The 25464-nt window shown below is 32.4% G+C and overlaps 1 protein-coding gene across 2 annotated transcripts; it reads right to left on the bottom strand.

The window, feature by feature from the left end:
* Nucleotides 1-335: 335 nt before the first annotated feature.
* Nucleotides 336-16979, bottom strand: LOC123208427 (rho GTPase-activating protein 7). Of its 2 annotated transcripts, none has more exons than XM_044625950.1 (22): nt 16436-16979; nt 15100-15136; nt 14522-14598; nt 13342-13412; nt 13183-13261; nt 12928-13072; nt 12698-12817; nt 11139-11216; nt 10892-10947; nt 10737-10806; nt 10071-10158; nt 7744-7987; nt 6405-6584; nt 4897-5244; nt 3703-3752; nt 2666-2726; nt 2500-2583; nt 2170-2283; nt 1915-2084; nt 1547-1616; nt 973-1173; nt 336-836 (listed from the first exon to the last, which is right to left on the bottom strand). In XM_044625950.1, exons 1-22 carry the CDS (start codon nt 16487-16489, stop codon nt 651-653), a joined length of 2583 nt encoding a protein of 860 aa, XP_044481885.1. In that variant the 5' UTR covers nt 16490-16979; the 3' UTR covers nt 336-650. The 2 variants fall into 2 exon arrangements, with proteins under 2 accessions (XP_044481885.1, XP_044481884.1); XM_044625949.1 differs by having other exon boundaries at nt 6357-6584; nt 16436-16978.
* Between the last annotated feature and the right edge of the window lie 8485 nt (nt 16980-25464).

The raw sequence follows: 25464 nt of genomic DNA, 5'->3' as shown, positions 1-25464 counted from the left end.
TTGATTGTAAAATTAAAAAAAAAAACAAAGTTAACTCAAAACTAAATTCTCACAACAAGAATGGTAAACGTCTTGAAATGAGTGATCAATAATCAAATCACCGTTACTTACATAGACTATTTTATCGTTTAACCCTTTAAAAATTGATTATTTTTATTAATTTCCCAATCTTCATTATGGATTGCTAAATTATATGAAAAAAAAAGGGATGAAAGAACACCGTCTGAGAGGAAAGGATTATAATCACAGTGAAGTAAAATTAAAATGTCAAAAATAAAATAAATGAAACCACCATCCAAATTCCATATAAATCATAAAATACAAATTACTGTCACTTAAAAGGAAAAGGACAAAAATGTTACATATAATTCTAATTCTCCCAATTTACTAATTAAAAAAAAAGAAAAAAACACAATATAACATTTTATCTTGTTTACAGTAGCTCAAAAAATTACATACCAAGGCCCTCGAAAACACTTAATAACATTAGTAACTAAATTTCATTTTCACTACCAAAGATTAATTAAAAACTCTAAACAAAACCAAGAATAATCGGAGTAAGCACATCTACATGAGAATAAAACTATATGCATTATTAAGGATTTACAACAATGCGACAAACATTCTTCCTCTTGAGTTGCCATCTTCGGTTAGTTCCATGGTGGTGAAGATGGTCGATACATGAAATCTTGGGAAGATGTCGTGCCGTAATTTAAATCAAGATTGTGGAGCTGCTCCATTAGCTGCGATCGCCTTTCCTTGAAAAAATCCAGACGTGTTGTTAATTCCACTAGAGCAGAAGATGCCGTTGATGAATGTCTTGAAAAATCAATTGTCTGGTAAAAAAAAGAAGTTAACGAGGGTTGATTTTGAAAACAGAAAGACAAAAATCAACAGTTTCCAACTCTAAGTTAAAAAATTTTCAAGTTTCAGAGTTTTGTATACAAAAAATGGTAGAAAAATAAAAATCACCTCAAGTGCTCTTGAAGTGGTTGGAACTAACGCGGACTCAATAGCAAGATCATCCAAAGACACAGTCGTGGAAGCTTCAGTACTTTTAGAGTCGCTCAAGCTAGTTGACTCTATAAATTGCTTCCGTGAAGGCAGTCTGCTGCTGCTTCCAACTATTGGTACTTGTCCTTTAACATTTTTCCAATCCGTCCCTAACAAATTCTGGGAATTTTATATTAAGATTGGTTAAAAGCATAACAGGCAATTTGAAGGGAAAAAATGTTCCTACAGGAAAAGGACATTTAAATGCCATTACATCAAAAGAAAATAGAATGGTGCCCATAAATCCTGGGAGGTTTCAACCAACACAAGTATCTCATGTGAATCCAACCATTCATTTGATTATATGCTCCTACTTAAAATTTTTCATGTTACTATTAATTACCATCATCATTATTCATGCATGACAAGGACTTAATTCATCACATTAGTGTAGACAAGGCAAAGGGGAACCTGGTTATCCTTAGCCGTTTCAGTTTGCAAAATTCATCTTTGTTATAGACCAATTGATGGCTGAACAATTTCGAAGACATACCTCTGTTCTTTGTTTCCTTTCATGATTAACAAATGCAAGGGTAGTATCAAAATCTTGCGGAAGAAACCTCCTGCAGATATCAAATGCACTTTAGAAATAATAACCTAAAAAAATTACAATTTATCATATTTACAAAAGGCACTGGACTAACAATCACACAGGCAACAACTTTCTTGATGGATAAGGCAGTGTTTCCAAGTAAAAAGTATCTTTTACACAGATATGGTGATTAAAATATCAAGGTATTAGGAGAAACACTAATTAAAATGAGTTATCTTCATAATTGTTACAAAGTTGCATGCAACTAACTATAACTTTTAGCACCACACAATTGAGAAATCGTAATGTTAGTATGGTTTTGCACTCACTGTTGAGAATTATGAGTTTGGACATTTTGGTATCGGTCGCATGCATCAGAAAGAGATCCATAGTGATGTTGCCGTTGCTGATTAAGTTGATGATGGAGTTCTGCAACTTTCTGCTTCAACCTTGCCACATCCGCCTCAGCAAGCGCAATCTCCTCTAGCTCAGCCCTCGTCTTCACATCAATTGAAGTAATAAGAATCTGTGCTCAAGATTAACAATATATATATAAATACTAGTTTCCTAAGTTTGATATATACTTTAGAATCCATGCTGCGTGAACTGGAAATCTGTCCTGCAGACATGCTCAAACCAACTTCCAATGCAGCTCTAAGATCTCTTTCAGCTTGTAGCTGCTCTTGTAATCTCGACACCTATACAGTTACATCGATGTTAGTAGACACAAATACAAGATGCAAGACAAACATTGATATGTTTATACACATGCAAATAAAGGCTGTGAAGTTAAGATCCCAACAATGTCAATGCATTTAAAGTCCAATAAACAAAAAAGTTTCTCAAATAATACAAGAAAATATGAGTAGACGTTAGGAAAGAAAGCCAGCATATAATGAATATGAAGAAAATACATCTTGCTCCAGTGCCAAGCGACGCTCATGCAAAGCCTGCTTCCTTCTCTCCAAGCTAGCTTGTAAAATGGCATTTCCTCTAGCCTGTATCAAATTATGACCAATTCTCAGTAATAACCCCTATTCTATGACTAAATACAAATAATTTCAGTATATATGTTGATACCTCCTTAGCAATCCGGTGTCGCAAGTCATTCTTTGTGATCTCAAGCCTCTGAATAGTAAGCCTATTAACAAGTCAACATATTCACTTTTGGTTAAAATAATTAGACCAATATAAAGCAAATCAAATAAAACTGAGCTGACTATAGACACTTCAAAATACCTAAAACGATCTAACAGGTCAATGCCAGAAACTTTCCAGGGATGCAATATTCTAACAGAATTGAACTTTATTCACAGTGGTTTGATCACTAAAAATGGCGGCAGTGACAATACTAAGGAAAAAACAAAAGTTCTTCAGCAACTTTGTGGGGATGTAATATTTTAAATGAATTGTTAGCTAAGTTCAATCATGTCAAATAATTTTGGCATCTATATCAGATCATATACATAATTTACAAATCATCATATACATAATTTCAAATACTAAAAATTATGTGTCATAATATAGATGATATTGAAAACTATCAATGGAATCATAATATAGATAATATTGACAAATATCAATTATGCTTGGGATTAGGTTCTCAGGTAAGATATAGTAAGCAAATCACCTTTCTTTGGCCAGTGATTTTTCAGGCAATGATAACAATTCAACTTGTTTCAACTTACTTTGACACTTAAAAGTCATTTACTGCATCTAGCAGGATAATGAAGACAAGCTGTAGATTTTTTTTTTTCATCATAAAGAAAAACTTAACTACTTGCTCATCTAAACCTAGTTCAGGCCTGAATAATGCTGCACTATCTAAGTCAACTTCTGTCATTCGATAAACTATTGTTTCATCACTCCCATTATTTTTTGAGCTAATTCAGTTAGATTAAAAAAAATGAAACAGCTTTCAGGGGGTTCATTTTTTCTTAAAACAAGTAATGTAGGACCTCCATTAGTTTGACATCATTTAAAGTTTGTTGTAAGACTGATTTAAGAAGAAACTAGTGCAGTTACACCTCAATGGTATTATACCTCCACAGCATACATCAATACTATTAGTAATTGAATATTGTGAAGGAAAGAGTGAATGCAAGTTAGTGCCTTACTCTTCTTCTCCAGAAGAATCAATGGATTCCATTGAAGGCGTTTTTCTGGCCTGTAAAAAAGATGATAAAGATCATCAAATACAAAAAATTGCATTCAAAAGTTGAAAGAGTACAATATCCTATGTTTACTTCTCTGATCTGAAATATAAAAGCCTACAAGCACCCAACACCAATATTTTTTTTTTCATGTGATAGGGGAGTGTGGGTGGACAAGTAACGAGAAACATATAAGACATGACCTTACAACAGAGATGAACCAGTTGTCCACCATTAACAGGCACAGCTCCACATTTCAAACGAAAACTTAAAAAACAGAAGCGTCAACCAAAACATTCTCCCAATTTGTGTAACAACAGAGAAGTATCCTGAAATTTTATGGACCCAAAGCACAGAGATTCTACTATAATACTGATACTCTTCTGAAAATTTGAGAACTACATAGTGAATGAGTGGAAGAGCATAATAATGGCAGATTACCATTAACATAGAAACTCTCCAGTATAGCATCAATTAGATTATCTAGACCATTAATGTAGTAAAGAATTAGTAATATTAAGATGAGAATATGTGACATCTAGGCCATACAAAAACAAAAGCCAAAAATTTTCTTAGTAAGACAAATTTATTGAGATAAGCTCAAGCTCAAATGCAACAAATGAATACCAAGAACATGCATTCATCCAAATATAGCCTCAATACAAAAAGCGAATCCAGAGTGATATAAGCAAAACCCATATAACTCTTAAATTCATAAATTTTTCTTTATGTAAAAGGATTGGGCTGCTGCTGTTTTCTTTAAAACCCCAAAGTCTAGTTTGTTTTGTTTTTCGTTTGGTGGATTACTGGTACATCACTTTTTAAATTGATTTTAGTATTACCAAATTTTTGGTGTCTTATCAAAAAAAAAAATAATATAAGCAAAATAAATGAAGAACAAAGCAAATAAATAGAAGAAATAACAAAGCTTTAAGAAAATCAATTGTTAAGAAAAAGTTCTGTACTTCATTTTCCTTTAATTCAATGTCATAAGTTTATTAAGAAAAATTATCTTCAATAAAATAATAAACTAAATAAAATTACCAGAAGAAAAAAGAAAGACACAAGCAACTCAGAGACTGCATTTCTCAGGTTGATGTAAGTTAACATTTGGATCATGTAATTTTCAGTGAAAATGAAAAATGTATAAAAACTCACATTGCTTCTTCCCCAAAATGCAGATCGCTTTACACTCAGATTGGAGCTCGTAACTTTACCAACTGGCTTCTCAGCAGATGATTCAAGTCCAGATACAGAAAGCGCATGCCCAGGATCCATTGAAGACAGAATCTCACCCATTGAACAGTAAGATTCACCAGCAGGTAAAAAATTTGAAACCTCAATCTCTGTTATTGAATTTTCAGTTCCTTTCTTTGGTGTACCTTGTTCAATCATCTGAACAGTAGGATTCCTGATCTGTGGAGAATCAACAGGCAGATTAGAGTTATCGGCTGGAGCATTATTGTATCTTGGGGTTGCTCCACCAGACTCATCACCACCAAATGCCTGAAGATATGCAAAAAAAACAAACATCAATAAAACATGACTTTAGTTAACTTCCACAAGTGTTTAAATGAATACAAACACCATGGCTACATCTAAAATAAGTCACCATGAAAGGATAAGTTCAGTATCCCCATCTCTCTAAACCTAGTTGAAAACAAAAATGAAACATTTTTCCTTCATAGGAAACACCAAGTACAAGAGTCCGGGATCTTCACAAATATATCTCAAAAACCTTGTGTGATGAACACTTAGAAGAGAGGCTACAGCAGCCCATAAAGCTATATAAAGCTAGAGCATATAAATCAACTCAAAACCCCTGGCCATTTATAATAAACGAAGAAAAATTATGTAATTTTTAAATCTTTTGCTATTACTCCAACCAAGCAGCAAAAAATCAGGTTGTCCCCCACAAAACACTCATTTCCTCCTTTACTCCAACGAGTCAACGATTTCTTTCATGCCATATCACTGACAAAAGAGCTACACATGCACATTTCCAAAGTCTTTGCCTTATTTAACATACCCTAAATTGCAAGTTGCAACATGCTCCCCAAGTAAAGATGAGCAATTTCTCCAAGAAACCCACTGAATTTTCATTTCAAAGCAAGTAAAAATGAGACAATTCAGCGTGCCAAGATATTGGTGATGAGAATTCTAGTCGTGCAAGAAAAAGGATTAGCAAAGCTGACAAAGCATGTAATTCTAATTTCTACTTATATGTTGACTCTGCCATCAATATCTCATGACACTGAATGCAACAAACTGATTACTCTTTCAAGCCAACGGGAATGATGGCTTATTGAAGAGTGGCTTATTGAAACTTATTGAAGACTAAAGCCCAACGGGAAGCAAAAAATTTAACTCTTACCCCACAATTCATTACTATGCTTTTTTCACCAAAAAACTGATTACTCTTTCAAGCCAAATCACCCCAAAAATAGCTGAAACACAAAATCCCCAAAGAATTTGGCAACGTCTTTTAACATTCAGAGATTACTATTATTACATTGCACTCCTTCAACAGTTATTAACATTTAAAAGAAGGAACATGTTTTTTACCCTGAAAGGAAAAATAAATGTTCAAAATTGTATGTATAGGAGGATTCAAGGACCTTGTAGTCATAAAGATCACTGCCAGCATAACCACTACTTTCACTTAACTTTCCACTAAGTGCACGTTCACGTTCACGTTCATCATCAGTTTCTGGATCAACTTCATTTTCTGCATCATGGTAACCATTATCTTTTATATCAACATTTTCTTCATCAGCTGAATCTTCACTGGCACTGTTGTCAGTCCGTGAATCAGCTGAGATTGAGCATCTCTGCAAACTTTCATCCTGAAATACAAAGCAGCATATGAAAATATCAATATAGAAGTTAATACAAAATGCACCTGATCTACTCCAATTTGCAAAATTTTAAAACAAAAGAAAACACTTGATCTGTAGTCATAAGCAGCATCCTATTAAAATCAAATAATAATGATGTCATCAGAGCACGGACATTGTATAGCGGTCACCATCATTAAATTCTCATTAAGGACCTGAAAGATTATAAACAATCATGTGCAAATGATTCACTACAGTACTTAGGACTGGAAAGCCATTAGACATGATCAACCATCAATTACAATCAATGACAATCTACAAAATGAATATTTCCATACACTTTGAGTATGCCTTTCTAAAGGCCAAAACATTTTGTACAGTATCTTGACTCAATCAATTGATTGGCATAGGTATCAGCTACTTAAGCAAAGAGGCCAACAAACAAAAGTGTTCTGCACACTAATAAATGAACAGTAGTTCAAGAATTTCATTCTATCTATAAGAAAATAGGAAACATATATTATTAATAATGGAATAGTTACAAAGACCATGAAGCAACAGTACCTCATATCTAAACCATGCAATACAACATTTAAAAATCTGGCATTTCATCCAAGGCAGCATGCTGAACTCAAATAATAAAGAAAATGAAGCATCCAATTGAATAATCAAAACAATAGCCCTATTGCAGCGGCACATACAAACTGAGGAAAAAGCCCAAGAAAACTAGATTACTACTCAAACAAATCAATCTTTAATTATATTAGTATTCCCCCTTCTTTACCAGTGTAACCCTTTTTTCCAGTTCTGTTCTTGGTCAATATTATTAACCAGATCAGTAAATTAACACTCAGTTAAAAACCACAATATGCTCTAGAATTTTCCTCGCTTTTTCTTACAAGAACAATAACATTTAAGGGAATGAAAAGATACTAGCATAAAATAACACCCATTGCAAACTATAAGATTCAACGCCTAAATCACAAGCCATAAAGCCCTAGAACATAAGTTTCAGACTCACAATATATGGAATATTCAGAACACAGAGAAGCTTGTTACAGATATTAAACCATCAACCCATAGTTTCCTGACTACCATTAAAAGTGTAAGATATACAATGCATTTACACTAGCAATCCCATGATGTAATTAAACAGAGAGTATCTTACATCAAAAATATTCTCATACTCCTCCAAAAGAGTGGCAATGATGACTTGAGCATTATTAGCAGCATTTGCAGCAGCAAGAAGCTGAGCAGAGTTGTCACCATTAAAATCAAAGTCATCTTCTAATTCACATTCACCAGCTAATAGAGGCCGCAAGAGTAAGGGTGCCATGCAGGCAGCAACAGCAGATGCAGTCATTCGATTTTCATGAGCATGTGAAGCAATTGTATGCATCATCTTCAAAATTCTGCAAAATGGCATGCTAAATATTATATTTCACTAAGAATATGAAATCTTTTATACAATGCATGCAACTACCATCCCAACCCCAAGAAGAAGGTATCGCTTAGAGCCTCTTCCCCACACCACTACTCTAAAAAAAACAAGATTAGTCCTCTATTTCACCACAAAAGTAACACAGATCACAAAATTTTCTTGGATAGTATTTTTCATATGAAAAAGGAGAAACAAGTTATTAGTTAAAGGAATTAAATAATTGTGAAATGAATCAGGAGTCCACTCAGAGGAATATGGGGACGTGAAAACAGAAAATTAAGCCACTAGAGAGTTCAAATTCTTCTGAATGAGGAAAAAAATTCAACAGCCATTGTTCTATATCTGAATTCATTAAGAAGCAAGAACATCAATTCTATCCCACAGCAACTCCATATCCTCTTGTTCCTCTTGCATCAATTAACCCAAAAAACAGCCAAAAATACACCACCTCCTCCAATTATTTTCCTTTTCTAGGGAAAATAACCATGAATCTTGTATTTTTAAAAAGTGCCATTCAAAAGCATTATCATGTTCAAATAAATGATGCAATAACACTCCACCATTACCCAAGCAAAAAAGTAATTAAAAAATAAGTGACTAAAGCTTTCCACATCCTTTCCACACATAATACACCAATATAAAAAAAAGACAAGCATCCATCAACCTTTACTAAATAAAATCAATAGCATGAACCATTCCATGAGCCACCAACTATGACAGGAACAGAACTTCAGAAGAAACTTTAACCCTCCAAAACATCAATGAAGATTTTACTTGCTCCAAGAGACTATCAATCAGCCAATTGAAGGAAGATTTTCCTGTAAAACAGCCTGAAGATTCAAGCTCCAAAACCATATGATCCTCCTTCAAAGAAAGAATGATACGACAATAACTCATTCACTTTCCCATCCTTCAAATTTCTGAAAAACTCACAATTCCAATCAAAATTTACCTTGACAGTTATTGACAATTCCTCACCTACTAAGACTCAATTATTCATGACTACTTTCAATAGGAATTAAAGAATCTACACCACTCATTCCTCCATCAAATATCCAAAAATATCAAAACTTCAATAAAAATGTCATCAGCAAAGTAGTAGTTAGTCATGCTTTCTGAAAATGATTGGTTCCCAAGTGCAATGGTCCCTTGCTTTCATTAACTTCCGCAGGTCAAATAACAGTCCTCCCAAATCCAAACTTATCTGCTCACCAAAATTCAATTGAATGCAGCTGCATAAAATTTTCCTCATTTTTCCTTAAAGAAGGGCCCAGCTTGTTTCTCCTAATGCTTCAGGACTAAAAGTGAAGGAGAGTCAGAACTTCAAGTCTCAAGTCTGCTTAAACTTGTTCCTTATTAAGAGTTGCACATTGCAATGGTACGCAAGTTTGGAGACGCTAATTGTCAATGGCCATTAACTTCATCGTTCTATGTTCATATATCTCACATATATCACTATCAAACTCCAAGTACATCAAAACTTAAAAAAATGAAACTCACATAATGCATAGCCTCTGAGATTCATAACCAAAAGTTAAAATCAAAATCAGATCATAGAAAATTAAAATGAAAAAAAAAGTGCAAAGGACAACACAAAAAGATGCAAAGGAGGAAACAATATCATGACATATCAAATAAGCAAGACATGGAAAGATTTTGGGCATCTATTAATGCAGAGCATCAGGAAGTCTCTTTTCTTCTTTACTTTGAAGAATTGGAAAAGTTCAATTGCCTTGCTACTTGCTAGTGAAAGATTTCTCAGCTGTTTTTGTATCTACAACTGCAGAGTATCAGAAATTCTCTTTTCTCGTTATTCTATAGAATTGGAAAACTTCAACTGCCTTGCTAGGGAAAGATTTCGGTGCTGTTTTGAGAAAGGATCGTTTAATGTTTATTGTATAAGAGCTGTGTTACACAGTGTGTAGTTTATGGAGCTTTTGGATTCTTGGAAGAGATTGTCTTTTTTTGGTAGACAACTTGCCCATTATTTTGCATTTTTTTCAAATACAGTTTCATTGTTTCCCAGAAAAGAAAAGTGAGACATGGAAGTTTACCTCTGTAATAAACGCCTATTTGGTTCTGGAAATGTCTCCAAAATTGCAGAATGCATTGCACTTATCCGAGCTTCCTTCCGATCAATTTCTTATCAATCAAATAAGAGAGCAACTATATCATTATTCAAATGCAACTAGCATCAAATCAATTAAAATGGGAAAAATGAAAATTATGTATGCCAAGATTTACAAGACTACAAAATTGAAAACAAATAACAATCAGAAGTTTATGGAAGCATTGGGTTGAAATAAATAATCCAACATAGAAGCGCATATAATAAAAAGTCTGTTTCACCTACTACATGCAACAGCCCTTCTATACTGATGAAGGCACATGAGATCAACAATTATACGTCTTCCCAAAAATGACCAAAAAGGAGCATATGGCTTTGTGAATATATTACCACATAAATTGCAATCATGAAAATCTAAGAGTTTCATCCAAAGATTAAACAAAGATCACAATTCCAAAAATGCCATATTGTCTAAATCTCACATGAAAATGTCTAAGTTCCAACTGACATCTGCCCCATCAATTATTCTCAATAACCCAATGCAACATCTTAAATGATGAAAGGCATCCCAGAAACCAATAGTTCTTTTCTTTCTTTCATTACTTTTTTTCTCTGTTAAGACAAAAACCAGCCTCGGTAAATATGAACTTACTGTAAGCCTCCAGCAATGCAGTGCAGCAGGATGCTGGAACCGGAGAGGAAGGAAGCTCCCTGAGGACATGCTGCAGAAAAAACAGCAATGCTGAATGTCAAACCTATTACAAAGGTCTAGAAGTCTCAAATGGCATCAGCTATGGACACATGTACCTTAACACAGTCACCAACAACATGAGCATCCTCATCAGGACCAAATTCAGTCTTTCCTAGAATGGTAAAGAAGAAATAACTGAGACATAACTGCAATATGAAGAGCCTAAATACAAGGTTGCACATGTAAAATTACAGATAGATGAAACAATTAATCAAGCATAAGGATATGAAATTCATTTTGAACCTTGCTGATCAATCAACAAATTCCATATAAAAATATAACAGATTTGAATGGAATGGATACCCTGTTCATACTCTTGAACTCTATGGTCCACCTCCTCAACATCTGCTGCCTGTCGTAAAATTCCTTCAACTTTAGCTCCTGTTGGGAAATATCATACAGTCAGAAAACACATATAATAGAACCCAAGTCCCAGATTTTACAAACTTCAGGTGAGCTTTCATTAAGAACCAACAAATCTTCATCCTTTTTCCAATCTACATGCACCAAAGAGTTTTGAATAAGATAACACGCATACACACACACCAAACTAACCATAAACACAACTTATTAAAACTTGAATAAAAGATTTGGCAGCTGAAGAAAGCAGGAAGGTACATCAATGGGTACATTTGCCCTCCCTAGTTCTGGTGCAGAGGTAATGTCACACAATTCACTGTTGTTCACTGGTTGTGAGAGGCAGCAATGCCTAAATACTTTGGGTGGAATATCGACACAAAAAGTGAGCTCAAACAAATGTCATTTATGGAGAGGGTTAGATTATAAGTTCTGATACTAATAATGATGGTAGTGGTGTCACTAATGCAACAACAACAGATGCCATTTTTTCCTCTCCTTCAACCCCCCCCCCCCCCTTTGTTTGAAAAAATTGTTTCCTGTATTTAAGCACCGTATGGAATCTTAGCTGTGTAAAGACCACCTCAAAGCCGTGGAGACATTAAGGAATCCCAACCATCTGATAGTTCAGACAAAGGATTCTCTTGAAGACAAGCATATGTCCCAAAACAAATCATTACCCCTTCTGTAAGATCCACCAAGAACCATCTTAGAATCCTCCCATCTTTATGAAGATCATAATTTCTCTTAAAGAGTGTATAAAATAAGGTGTTCCATAACAAAGGAAATCTCCAAAGCCAGTTACCTATAAAACACAAGTCCTTTTTTCACATTATCAATCCCGAGATCTCAATCACAAGATCTAGTAAACAACATTAGTTCACTAAAGATGATTCTTTTACCATAACCAAAATCTTCCCACAAGCAATCCCTCTTAATTTTCCAGTAACGTTAATAAGGCTTGAAACAAAACTAATGGACATGTAATCACCCATAAATCAATTTCGTACATTTCCGTCTTGTCTAAAAGTGCATTCTTCACAGAATTCATAAAATTCCTCACAACCAGTACAACATTCCCAGCCTCATCATAGCACACCAAAAGTGGGAAAGTATTACTATTTCCCACAAATTTTTACCAACCATTTCAAGCATATATTAGAGGAGAAACTGAAAACTCAAAATTGGAGGTTTTTCACCCTGCAAAGATCTTGATAAGACAAGCACTAGCAATTTTAAATTAACCTTCAACACAACTTGGATACCGATTTTAGACACCCTTAAAATGGGAAAAGTGCTTTTTCATTACAGTCTCAAAAAGATTGACCAAACAACATGGATAGCAGTAATTTATTTCTACATAACATAAGCACCAATTTCTTTACTATTGTAAACACAAACATAGACAAAGGAAAAAATAAAAACATTACTCTTCTCATAAAACAACAATGTTCAAATTTTTGACCTTAACAAGAAACTAATTGTGGTTTTAGAATACCACGTACCAAACTTCTCTAGAAATCGAAGAGCTTTCTCAAGAAATGACGGACTTCCATCAATATCTTCAAGGGCAAGCAAAATTGGCCTTCCAACAACCAAAGATTTAACCGGACGCTTATCCCTCCCTGTATAGCATATTTAACATCTAGTTAACTACATATAGAAAACAAAGGATCAAATGATAAAAGAATGAGGATGATCAACAAATTATGAGAAAATAATGATTGATAAGTACATTGATAAAAAGACCCCTCAGTTGTATCATTTGTATCATTCCGGAAAATCCCATTGTGTCCCATAGCAAGAGCAGCACTTGGCGCTTGTGCAAGGGCATGTTCTAGAGCTGTCTTCCACTCGTACAAATCCTCAGCTGTCTCGGCCTGAAGTTTAAAAAAAATTCAACTTGAATTAAGAATCTCAAGCATGAAAATGAAGAGCATTCAAATTACAATTATTATAATAATAATAATTCAACCAATAAATGAGGTACCTTAAGGGTAAAAGCTCGACCATCACGTCCATCAGGGAACAATACAGTCAACAGTTTCTTATCTTCTCTAACAACAACACTACAAAAAAAAAAAAGGTGTAAACATAAAACATGATAATTAAAAAGTACTAATAAATACAAAATAGAAATTATGCATACCTCCCTGAGTTGTTCAAGTCAATTCCCCCCAAAGTCAGATTTACTTCACCACCTCTTTGTGGTAGTGCACTCTACATGACAAGATAAAAAGTTTTTTGTTTCAATTAATTCAAATCATTAGATTGATTAAGCATCAATATGTATGACAAAAAACTGTAGTTTGATAATAGAAGTAACTGGCCTGTTAATGTTTTACTCAATACACTGGAAATCTCAATCAAGTACATATGTAATACAACCATAACAAAAAAAATATTATAGGTTTCAACTTCTTTGGGTGCAAGTTAAGTAAAAGGTGAAGGGGTAAATGAAAGGGAAGTAGAAAGATCCTTAAAAAATAAAAATTAAAAGATGATCATAAAGTATTTTTTTCTCGTTTTCAATTAAACTCATCACTATCTATGATCTATAGGTTTATTTATGTTCTGTATTTGATTTCTAGGTCCTAGGGCAGACCAAAATGAAATTGACTCAGTCACTTCATATATTGTCCTCCTGAACCACTATGAGACAATTTAGCTAACATACTATATTTTTATCATGGCACACAATTGAAGGTAATGAATAATATTTCATTGTAAAGTTAAAAAGTAAAGTTTGAGGAGGTACACAGAAAAGAATAGCATAAAAAACTATCAATGGTATGTGGTGCTAATATAAGAATTTTCAAAGTGGCAAGTGGAAACCATTTAGTCTCAAACTGACATTATGTTAAATTATTAATATCAGTTGATGCAGCTGATAGTTTTGTATTTCTCTCAATGAGTCTATGAGGCTACCAAGTTAATAAGTGGAAAAATATAAGGAAACACAGGGTAATCACTAGAAAAAGGAAAAAAAATGATAAAGTAGATGTTCCTTTGCCAGTTTCTCATACAATAAAGCTCTCAATCCATATAATGTGCCATGTGGAAATTATTGTGCTGAAGGCAGCAGAGAGCGACATTCTGGTGGCATTGTAACTGCACAGCATCCACTAAAATGGCTCTTCTCCATTCCTTTTTCAGTTTATATTGAATCTATTCACAACTGCCAACAATTTAGGCAATTTGCAAATGTGCCAAATGTTCAATATGGGTTTAACAGAGAACAGAGAAGACTAATCTAAACCAAAAATCTACCGACAAACTGACCATATATAGCATGGAAAACAAAGAATAATATTACAAATAATTCTAACCGGATCATTTTTAAAGAAAACCAAGGAAGTGCGTGTCAGGATAAACCACCGCTTCTTCCATGACTTCCAGCCTATTCCTGCAGAAATTAGTGTCAACTTAAATCAGCACTGCGTAACAAGATATCCAATGAAACTTGATGACAATTTAATTCATACAAATTAAAAAGCATAACATGATAGCAATATGCATCATGCAGATTAGTCCTAAAAAGTTAAAATACCTGCAAAACTTTTTTCTTCTTTTTTATCTCCTTGAAAAAATTTAACAATACAAGGACAAACACCGATACATATGTCTTACAATTTATTATAGGCTTGCTTCAAGTCAAAAAAAACATGGATAAACAAATGATGAGTAGAGAACAATCAGATACATGGTAGCTGGATCTTGGTAACAAAAGATCCAAAAGTACACCGGCTTAATCAAATGTCCCCAACATCTCTATTGTGGTGCTTGTGATCTCTTCTTAAGGCTAAAAAAATATTCAAAGACCCTTCCATTAAGGAGAAAAAGCAATGAGGAAAAATAAACCTTTACTAATTACCAAAAAAATATATACATATAAACCTTTACCAACCTTTTGAAGATATGAAAAGTGGACCACTCTTGAAAACCTGTCAAACCACCTGATGTCAGAAAACTCAAAAAGAACCAGAATGTACCCAGTTCAAGTGAAACTGATTTGCATATAAAGCACTAAAAAAAGAAGGGAAAAAAAAAAAACTAAAATGACAGAACAAATATATTTGATTTCCAAGTAGGAGGCCTGGGAATAAAACATACATCTTAGGAAGAACACTGTAGACTTGACCACTAAGGTAATCCCTTCACAATCTAAGCCAATCTTTTATCATGAATATGTTTGTTTCTACATCAATCAATCCTAAAATAATCTTCTGTTCAGAAAGATTTATCATAATCATAAGTGATTAATCATGATGACAACATCTACTTCAGTATAAGTCCCTCCAAAGTTTAATCAACCAAATATTCATCAAAACTTGTAATGTATCTATTTTTATTACTTTCCCAACCCTAAATCCCCAAGGCTTTGTTGGGTCCCTCTTAATGAGTAAAAGGCAAGGACAATGAGGATGCCTAAAACAGATTTTCCAAATTTCACATCAAATTACGTTTCAGATCCTTAAAATAGCAATTAAATCCTCAATAATGTATTTGAAGGGGCACAAAACACATAGTCAAAGAAAGATTTATTTGACAAAGCACAAAACAACTATTTCTCTAAATTTCTAAGTATGACTACAACAGCCAAATACCAAAATATGAAATTGCAATTTACTTCCATCTATTACTAAACAAATATAAACAAGAACCCTACATTAATCTCTATCTCTTGGGTCCCTTTCTCAGCAACCAAGGTAAACATTAGTAAATTAAGTAACATTACTCACTTCATGCACTCTTGTCAAAACTTACAATGTGAATCCAATTTCTGAATCAGTAATACTGGACTTTCAAACTAAGTTGACTTGTTAAACATTACTCCATTCTAATTTCAAACATTTTCGAATCTACCATTTAATATAAATAAAACATTCACTTGTCAGTGAAGCCAAAAATGATCATTCCACTGAATTTCAATGCTTTGTTTGTGCTACATTACCATCTAACAGAAAGAAATTTTTCATCGCAGTTCCTCTCTTTTCTCACATTGTATCTCAAACCAAACAGATATTCTAACCAATTAAGTAAATGCAATCCCACGAAAAATAGCATACATGATCAAACTTTCCAAATTCCACATATTCACCATCCATAACTAAAAAAAAAAAAAAACCAAAAAAAGAAACACACAAAAACAACAATTAGAAACACAATCATCCACCATAAGATCCAAACCTTATCATCCAATCAAATTCACTTTCTCCCCAAACAAACACATAAACACATACCGTATTGGACCCTCCGGTCCGCGGCCGCTCGAAAGGCGCTAAAGATGCCGACATTTCCAAAACACAAACATCGAAACCTCACATTCCCCTCAACAACAAACAACCTCAACAAAAGCAGACCAAATCCGACACAATAACCGTTGATTCAACTCATTCAAAACAACTTCAAAACCAGCAGATCGGCGAGCAAAGCAAACAACATCAGCAGAACAAGATCTGAACTGCGAACAGAGCGAGTAAAACAAAGAAATATAAATAGCGACTTCGGCAAGAAGCCTTAGGGTTTCAATTCGATAAGAAACAGTAAAGAAGCAGCAACTACAACAACAACAAGAAGGCAACTTAAACTACCGCAATCAATGAGAAAATAAATATATAAAAAAATAAATTAATGAAAAAATGGTTTGAAGGGAGGAGATGAAGAGGTTCATATATTTGAATACGGATTAGGTAGTGAGAAATAGTGATAGCGGTTGTCGCAGTAATAAGCTAATGTGAGAGACAGAGGCAGGCTCTGCTTTTTCACCTACTTCTTCTGGCTGTAGGGAAAGAATAAGCTCAGTGAAGGAGGAGTGGCAGGTCGTCTATGGTCAAAACTATTCAAACATTAAATTTTAACCAATGAAATCATGCCACGTCAATTGTTAATTCGACACTTCCACAATTTATACCCGAAATTTCTCGCTTTATTTATTATGAAATAAGTAAATAAATTTTATCTACTTTTACTTTAATTTTAAATTTAAAAATATTTATCAGTCATTAATTTATTATTAATGCGATTCATATGAGAAATTTCATGCCATAATGTCTTATAATTATTGTTTTTAATGTGTTTATTTATATTGGTAGATATGTTGCTTCCAGTGGTATATTTTATGAAGCCTAACAACATTAAAGAATTTTTAATTATTTAATTTATGATATACCTACTCAAATTTATGAACCAAAAATTAGATAAATTATACCATGGTCTTGAAAAAAAATTTACCTTGGTCGAGGATATGAATAATTTAATATTTAAAGTTATAATAGAATATAGTTTATAAATAAGTATTCAACATGATTGTGATTAAGATTTTTATTTAAGATAGCTCCAAACATTAATTGTTCTTCAGATATAAAAATATTTAAAATATAACAAATAATACTACAATGTAAATATTTTAATTTTAAATACAAAATAAAATGAAAACACGTGACATAGGTTAAAAGCGTAATTTCTATCCAAGTTTTAATTTAATTTCAAAAATATATTTGTATCAAATAAAAAACTCAAACACTTAATCATAAGTTAACTTATGTTAAAGATAAAGGTAAAATCATCATTTTATCCATAAATCATAAAACCCTAAAAATAAATTCAATGAAAACGTTGTCTGGAAAAAAAATGGTGAGAAGGTTGACTGATGGTGGAAACGACAATCACTAAACAAAAATGAAACCTTACAAGGCGTTTGGTTTTAGGAATGTTTTATTACTAAAATTGAAAGATTATTTTAAAGATAGATTATCTTAAAGATTACTGGGTATAAATTATTACTATATTTTATAAGATTTGGTAAAATTTGATAGGTATAAATAATTATTGTATTTAATTAGTGGTGATAAAAAAATATTAATATATTATTTTATTTAAATACCTTTAATATAATTATTCTAAAATATTTTTTATGTTATTTGTTATATTAAATAAAAATAAGATTATTTTTATCCTAAAAAAATTAATAAATAAATTATATGTTATAATAAAATCAAGATTAATTTAATAATTTTTAATATCTAAAGTGAAGATAGTAATCAGATTACCTTATATTACCTGTCATATCACCATTAGTAATAGAAGATTACCAAAATTTTTTATTATTTATAAATCAAACAAAATAATATAAATAATAAAAGATAAATTATTAAAATAATATTTAAAATTTTTCAATCAAATACACCCTTAATAAGAAATACAATTTTTTAAAATTTAGTTATAAGGAGAAATTATTAATTTTTTAAATTAAATAAAAATAATATAATTTTTTAAAATTTTATAATCTACGAATATAATAATAATAATTTTATTTTTATTATTTAAAAAAATTTAATTTATAAATTAATATTTAAAATTTTATCTATCAAATATATATATTTTTAAAATTAAGTTGAAACTCGTACAGGAATAATCCCGTGACATAATACTATCACACGAAAACTCAGGAACTGGTGCACCTGCGCCGCTTATTATAATCTCAAATCCTCACTAGACAAAATTACCTCGAGGAAAAATTCTAAGCCCACGCGCTACTATCATGAGTTTGCCAGATCGGCCTACGAAACGACCATTTCACTTCCATATGATTGGGACGTGTAAATGAGGGGGAGCAGCCGCGAATGTGAATGTGAAAAGGTTTTGTATTTACCGAGTGAAACGGTAACCAGTCAAATGATGTTCTGTAAATTTGTCTTGATTGGTGACAAAACAAACAGAAAAGTGTCGTTGACAATTGACAACTTGTCGTTTGGTAGCTTTCACTTCCGTTTGGCACTCCCATCTGTCAAAGCCTCTTGCTTTGGAAAAGTGTTGTTAATTTTTATTTATTTTATAAAATAATTGAAAAAAAAAAAGTAGTGGAAGCACGAGTTATGGCGCGATTATAATGCAACAAACAATAAAACGACAGTCAACAAATGGAAAAAGGAAATTAATTAAAATTGGTATTGAATTTATTGCTTAAACTTTTTGTTGGTAAGATCTCTCAATTTTTATCATTTTGAACAAATGATATTTTTTATTTTAGAAATATCATTTATCTTATTTTCTTTTTATTTACAACAATTTTCATAGATTAAACTTTTATATTTTAGCGTATGCAGATTAAACTTAATTTTTCTGTAATAAATAAGATTTACAGATAAAAAACTAATTAATTTAGAATGTAATAATTAATATATATATATATATATATATACACCTTTACAAAATAATAAACATAAAACAATGAGTTTTTTTGAGCGGGTGGAAAAATGTGAGAAAATGTAAAGGGGTGTGTGAAAATACGAAGGGGTGCGTGAAAATATGAAAAGGGTGCGTCAACTCCGAAGGGGTGCATCAACTCTGAAGGGGTGCGTGAAATCGTAAAAAGGTGCGTGAAATCGTAAAAGAGTGTATGAAATCGTAAAAGAGTGTATGAAATCGTAAATGGGTGCGTGAAATCGTAAAAGGGTGTGTCAACTCTAAAAAGGTGCATGAAATCGTAAAAGGGTGTGTCATTCTCTTAAAGGGTGCGTGAAATCTTAAAAGGGTGTGTTATTCTCTTAAGGGGTGTGTAAAATCGTAAAAGAATGTGTCATTCTCTTAAGGAGTGCGTGAAATCTTAAAAGGATGCGTCAACTTTTGAAAGGGGTGCGTCAACCTCTGAAGGGATGCGACATTTTGAAAGGGTGCGTGAAACTATGAAGGGTGCTTGAAATTGTAAAGGGGTGCGCGAAAGTGTAAATGGATACATAAAACTGTGAAAGAGTGCGTAAAAGTGTAAATAGGTGCATGAAAATGTGAAGTGGTGCATGAAACTATGAAAAAATGCATAAAAATGTGAAGGGGTGTGTAATAAATAATATATTATATATTAATAATATAATATATTATATTTTTTATATATATGTATTATATATTATATTACGGTTATTTATAATATATTATATATTAATAATATAATATATAATTATATATATAATATATATAAATATATTTATTTATTTATTTATTTATATTATTAATATAATATATATAATGTAATATAATATATATTTTGTATATTTTATGCACCCGCACCCTTTCCAAATTGTCACACTCTTTCATACACCCGCACCCCTTCACACATCCTTTCTAAATTGTCTCACCTTTTCATGCACTTGCACCCATTTCCGCACCCTTTCCAAATTGTTGCACTTTTTCACGCACTCGCACCTTCTCACACATCATTTCACACATTTTGGCAAATTGTATAAAAGTATATAAGAATAAAATATTATATAAAAAAATTAATCTTATTCATTACAAAAAAATTAAGCGTAATACGTATCTTCTGAAATATAAGAGATTAATCTGTGAAAGCTACTGTAAACGCTGAGATTTAAGATTAAGGGTATTTTTGAAATGAAAAATATAATTTGCTTAAAAAGATAAAAGCTAAGAATTCTTGCCAAAAAATGTTTACCGACAAACTAGCTGCTTATTTTAATTAATTTGTTCGATGGATAATTTATGGGAGAAAGTACTATTTTTTAGGAATATTAAATAGAATAGGTATTAATTTTTTTGTGAAAATTTTTTTAGGTAAATTTATAAAAATTTTATTTTTCTAAACAAATTTAATTTTATTATCAATAATACCTCTTTTGACTAATTACATCATCCTCTCAGCTAATTACATTAGATTCGATATAGTTTTTTTTCAATAACCTTTGAACATATTATTTTTAGTAGGTTATGATACGAAGATTCAAAAACTTATTTAAAAATTGATCAATTTTTGTTCTAATACGAATCGAAAAGAAAAGATAAACATAAGTATGAAGAATGATGCAAGTGCAACCCGGTACGTATGGGTGCGCGCAGGTGCGAAGTTGTGAGCACATGTGCGTATGGGTGCGCGCTGATGTGTGCGGGTGCATATAGGTCCTCGTGGGTAGTATGGGTGTGTGTAGATGAGTATTGGTGCACGCAGGGGGTGGGGGAGGGGGGTTGTATGGATGCGCGTAGGTAAGTGCGAGTGCATATGGGTGTGCACGAGTGCGTGCAAGTCTGTGCGTGAGCGGGTGTATGTGTGCACGGGTGTGTGTGCGTGGGTGCTCTAGGAGTACGCAAGCACCCATGGGCACATGCAATCACTTGCGCGCACCCATATGCACTCACACACACACACCTGCACACACTTGTGTGTACCCTATACACACCTGCATGCACCCATGGGCACCCACAATCACCTACGCACACCCATATGTACCCGCACACACCCATACACACCTGCGTGCACCCATACGCACTCACTCGCACTCGCACTATTCTTTGCACTTATGTTCATCTTATCAAACATAAGATTTATATTATACAAAAATTGATCGGTTTTTTAATAAATTTTTGAATCTTCGAATCATAACTTATCAAATATAAGTTTTTGAATCTTCTATTCATAACTTATCACACATAGTATACTAAAAAATTATCAAAAAAACTATATCAAATTTGACGTAATTAGCCAAAAGAGTGTCATAATTAGTCGAGATAGGTATTATTAGAAACAAAATTAAATTTGATTAAAAAAGTAAAATCACTGTAAATTTGTCTAAAAAGGTTTATGTAAAAAAATTAGTGTCTATTTTAATTAATATCCCATTTTTTTCTAAATTTTAATATAAAGATAAATATATATTATTGGGGTTTAAAAAATTAAATATTTATTTATAAGATAATTTTTGTTAAATTTTTTTAATTAAAAGTAAAGATGAAATATTATTTTACTAATAATATTTAAAAAATATAAAATTCATTACATTTTTCTTATAAATTTTAAAAATTAACAATTTTATCTTATTTAAAGTTTTCTAATTTTTAAAAATAACATTTTCTTCCCTCCAAAGTTAGCGTTTATTTTCTTTTCCTCTCTGACTATCAAATCTTCATATCTTTGATGTGAAGAAAAATCAATGAAGATGTTTTGGAACCAACAAACATGTATCTTCGATGACTCTTCTTCACATTGGAAAGATTAAGATCTGATGGCCAATGTTTCGTGGATTAAAAATGTTATTACTAGTGGTCGAAGATGGTTGTCAGAGAGGAGAAATAAATAAACTTTAGGTTTTGGGAGTGGAGAATTTTACTTTTAAAAGTTAGAAAATTTTATATATAGTTAGAGTTATTAGTTTTTAAAATTTAAAAGTAGAAAATAATAAAATTTATATTATTTTAACATTATTAATAAAATAATAATTTAACAGAAGTTATCTTATAAATAAATTTTTAAAATTTTAAAATATATATTTATTTCCCATTAAAACTTTAAGGGGAAAATGGTTTTTCGGGCATAATTTATTTGTGAGGTAGGTAGGGCTTCTAAGAAAAAATGCAAAGATATTGCGGACTTTATGAGGACTGGCCCTCGAATGCAACGGCACGGAAGAGCTGGACGATAAGACCCATCCGTCAAGCACGGAAGAAAGTCGAACTTAATACTATCAATGCCTAAAATTAAGGGTTTAGCTTTAGCCTGTCAATGTCAGCTCTTCTTACCGGTACAACGGTTGCATATGTCCGGTTCATTATTGTTTCTGGTATGATAGATTTTTTTCTTGTGTTAATCATGTGATTAAGAGTTTTTTTTTTTTTTTTTGTGTGGAGGGTAATTAATAATTATTTGGTGGAAAGTCTATTTTAAGTAGTTTTTTTCTTTCTTAAGAAAAGTAATTATGAAGATATTTATTTAAATTATTTAAGTATATTTATAATTACAGAGTCTTTTATTTATTTATTTATAACAAAATGGCTTTTCAGAAGAAAGTACATTGTGTATCTATGAAGCAGTAACTTTTTAAAATATAAGAGAAAATCGTGAGGATTATTAAATCCCAACAATTCAACGGGTGTTGTTTACGTACTAGAAGAATCTAAAGGAGATTGAAATGTAAAAAAATAATATACTAAAATTTTTCTTTTTAATTTGAAAGTTTACAAGTACTCAAGTTGGAGTGTGCAAATTATCCAATCAAAATCAAAATTGTCGGATGTCCAATTGCCGGTTTCGGTTTCTATCCATAATTGATAAAAAACAGGTAAATTACGTGCTCCAAACAACAACCATAAACTAGGTATCTATTGGCTTAATATGATTAACAATCGCATGATACCATCTTGCTCCCAACTAAGGTTGAAAACAAATCAAGTCAAGTCCAAATAAGTTCTGACTCAAAGACGGAGACAACTTATCTTTGTCGACGACCACTCCCAAGAGAGCCACCAAAAGGAGACTACGTCGGAGAAGAAAAGACGTCGCCTGGAGGTCACCAGAGAGGAAGAAACAACGCCAAAAAATTGAATCTGAAAAATTGAAAACCCTAGGAGGGAAAATGCTGGTTTTTAAAACTTGGGTTAGGGTAAATTGTTATTTTTTAGGGTTTAGGTGAGAAAATTAAATCAAATTTAAGTTTATTTTTTGTAATATATACAAAATGATGATTTTACCTTTGAAACCGTTAGTTTTAACCGTCCACGGGTGGGTAAATATAATTTTCAAAGTTAACGGAAGAAATCTTGGGAAAACAACATACCTTGGGTGGGACATAGTCCTTTGGCCTTGAGATTATTCAAATGTACAATGATATGTATCATATGCAACTTGTTTATAATTTTTTTCATTAAAGCAAGTCATGCTTAGCTCACGAGTTGAGCTCAACGCGCTTAGCCTATTTTCGGGTTCAAGCTCAAGCTCATGATCATTTTTTGCTTAAAACTCAGACTCACATTTGTGCTCCTATTCGTTAAGAAACTTGGTTCGATCGTCTTCCCAGAGGTCTTCTTCTGGGAAGACGACCGTCTTCCCAGAAGAAGACGACAACTTACGAAATTCTTCGTCTCTCAAGGCTTCTTCGACGCCGATCAGACGTCCAAATAGAAGGAAAGAGATCAACGGAAGGAGAGAATGCTTCAGGAGGAAGAGGTCGTCAACAATGGAGCCGAAGATGTCGTCGGAGATTTTAAAAAGAAACCCTAGGATAAAACTGTCATTTTTTAAAACTTAGGCTGGGGAAAAATTTTAGTTTTTAAAGTTTAGGGGGGCAAAAAGAGATAGAATTTTCAGGTTCGGTTAAATTTAACTGGTTATGGGTGGATGTTTAGTATTTCCATAGTTAAAGAGTAGAAACTTGCTATTGCACCATACCTTGAGTGGGAAATAGTCCTTTGGCCAATATTATACTGGATTCTAATGCCTCATGCTTCTGCGGACTGTTTATTATCATGGTCTTCCAGATTCAGAACTTGAAGCAGCTTTGGCAAGGATTCTGGAATACCACCTAGAAAGTTGAACTCTTAACAAATTCCCACGGCTGCGGTAGAACTCCTCCACTGGCTGAGTCTGCAAGTTAATTTACAAAGTAGTTCTCACTCACTGAGCCATAGAATATAATGCACCGGCTGCTTGGAACCAGAATCGGAGCCAACGGGTAGCTTATGGGGAGGAACCCATTGCTACAAGTTCTTATTCCAGTTCAAAAAACTTAAGTCACCAATTGGTTTCAGTTTAGGTTTTGATTCATGCTTTTTGAACAATGTACTCAGACGTATTTACCCTTAATCTTGAGTTTGACGATCATATACACTACTATCAATTAAAGAATTTATTTCACAACTACTAAAGTTATCATTTGTATAAAATCTTTTGGTAGGTCAATTTGATAAACATAAAATCAACATACACTCATGTGTTACATTAGATTAACACCAGTAACTTTTATAAATTATATTTATCATTACTTTTTGATAAATTATTCAACACGATGACAACTTAACTGTATTATATATGACTTTAGTTAAGATAATATTGTAGCTATGGACATTTCAAAGTTAATTATCATATAAGCTTATAGGGTTTTTATGATCAAATTATACGTTAATCCTCTTGTTACGAATCTAACCATCAAAACATATTCATCGCACATCTATGATAACAGACGAAGAAATATAAACTTTATCATCAATAAAATACAATATAACATTCTAATAGAATTACAAAATTAGCCTTGGCGATTGGGTTTAAAGCGCTTAGTCTAACATTTTGCATCAGTATACATAGAGCCTTCAACATCTTGTACTTTCTATGATGAACATGCACAAAGAACAACTTTTTGAGGTGCAGGAGATCAAATCTAGCCTCATCGATGTATCATCAAATTGGTCATGTCATTACCGTCCCAATATACTTTTGATAAATATTTCATTTCTTTTATGTGATATTAGGATTAGGTCAAATAGGTTAGGTGTT

This window comes from Mangifera indica, chromosome 2 (assembly GCF_011075055.1).
Source record: "Mangifera indica cultivar Alphonso chromosome 2, CATAS_Mindica_2.1, whole genome shotgun sequence".
Lineage (NCBI taxonomy): Eukaryota > Viridiplantae > Streptophyta > Magnoliopsida > Sapindales > Anacardiaceae > Mangifera > Mangifera indica.
Note: the sequence above shows the minus strand (reverse complement) of the source record. Positions and strands in the feature narration are given on the sequence as shown.

What these genes read in the sequence shown, in the direction of transcription:
- LOC123208427 (XM_044625949.1), bottom strand. Translation starts at nt 16,489, where the DNA reads ATGTCGGCATCTTTAGCGCCTTTCGAGCGGCCGCGGACCGGAGGGTCC. An exon ending in GGACCGGAGGGTCCAATACG is followed by an intron (nt 15,137 to 16,435) that starts GTATGTGTTTAT and finishes GTGGTTTGACAG; the next exon opens with GTTTTCAAGAGTGGTCCACT. An exon ending in TGAGGGGTCTTTTTATCAAT is followed by an intron (nt 12,818 to 12,927) that starts GTACTTATCAAT and finishes TATGCTATACAG; the next exon opens with GGAGGGATAAGCGTCCGGTT.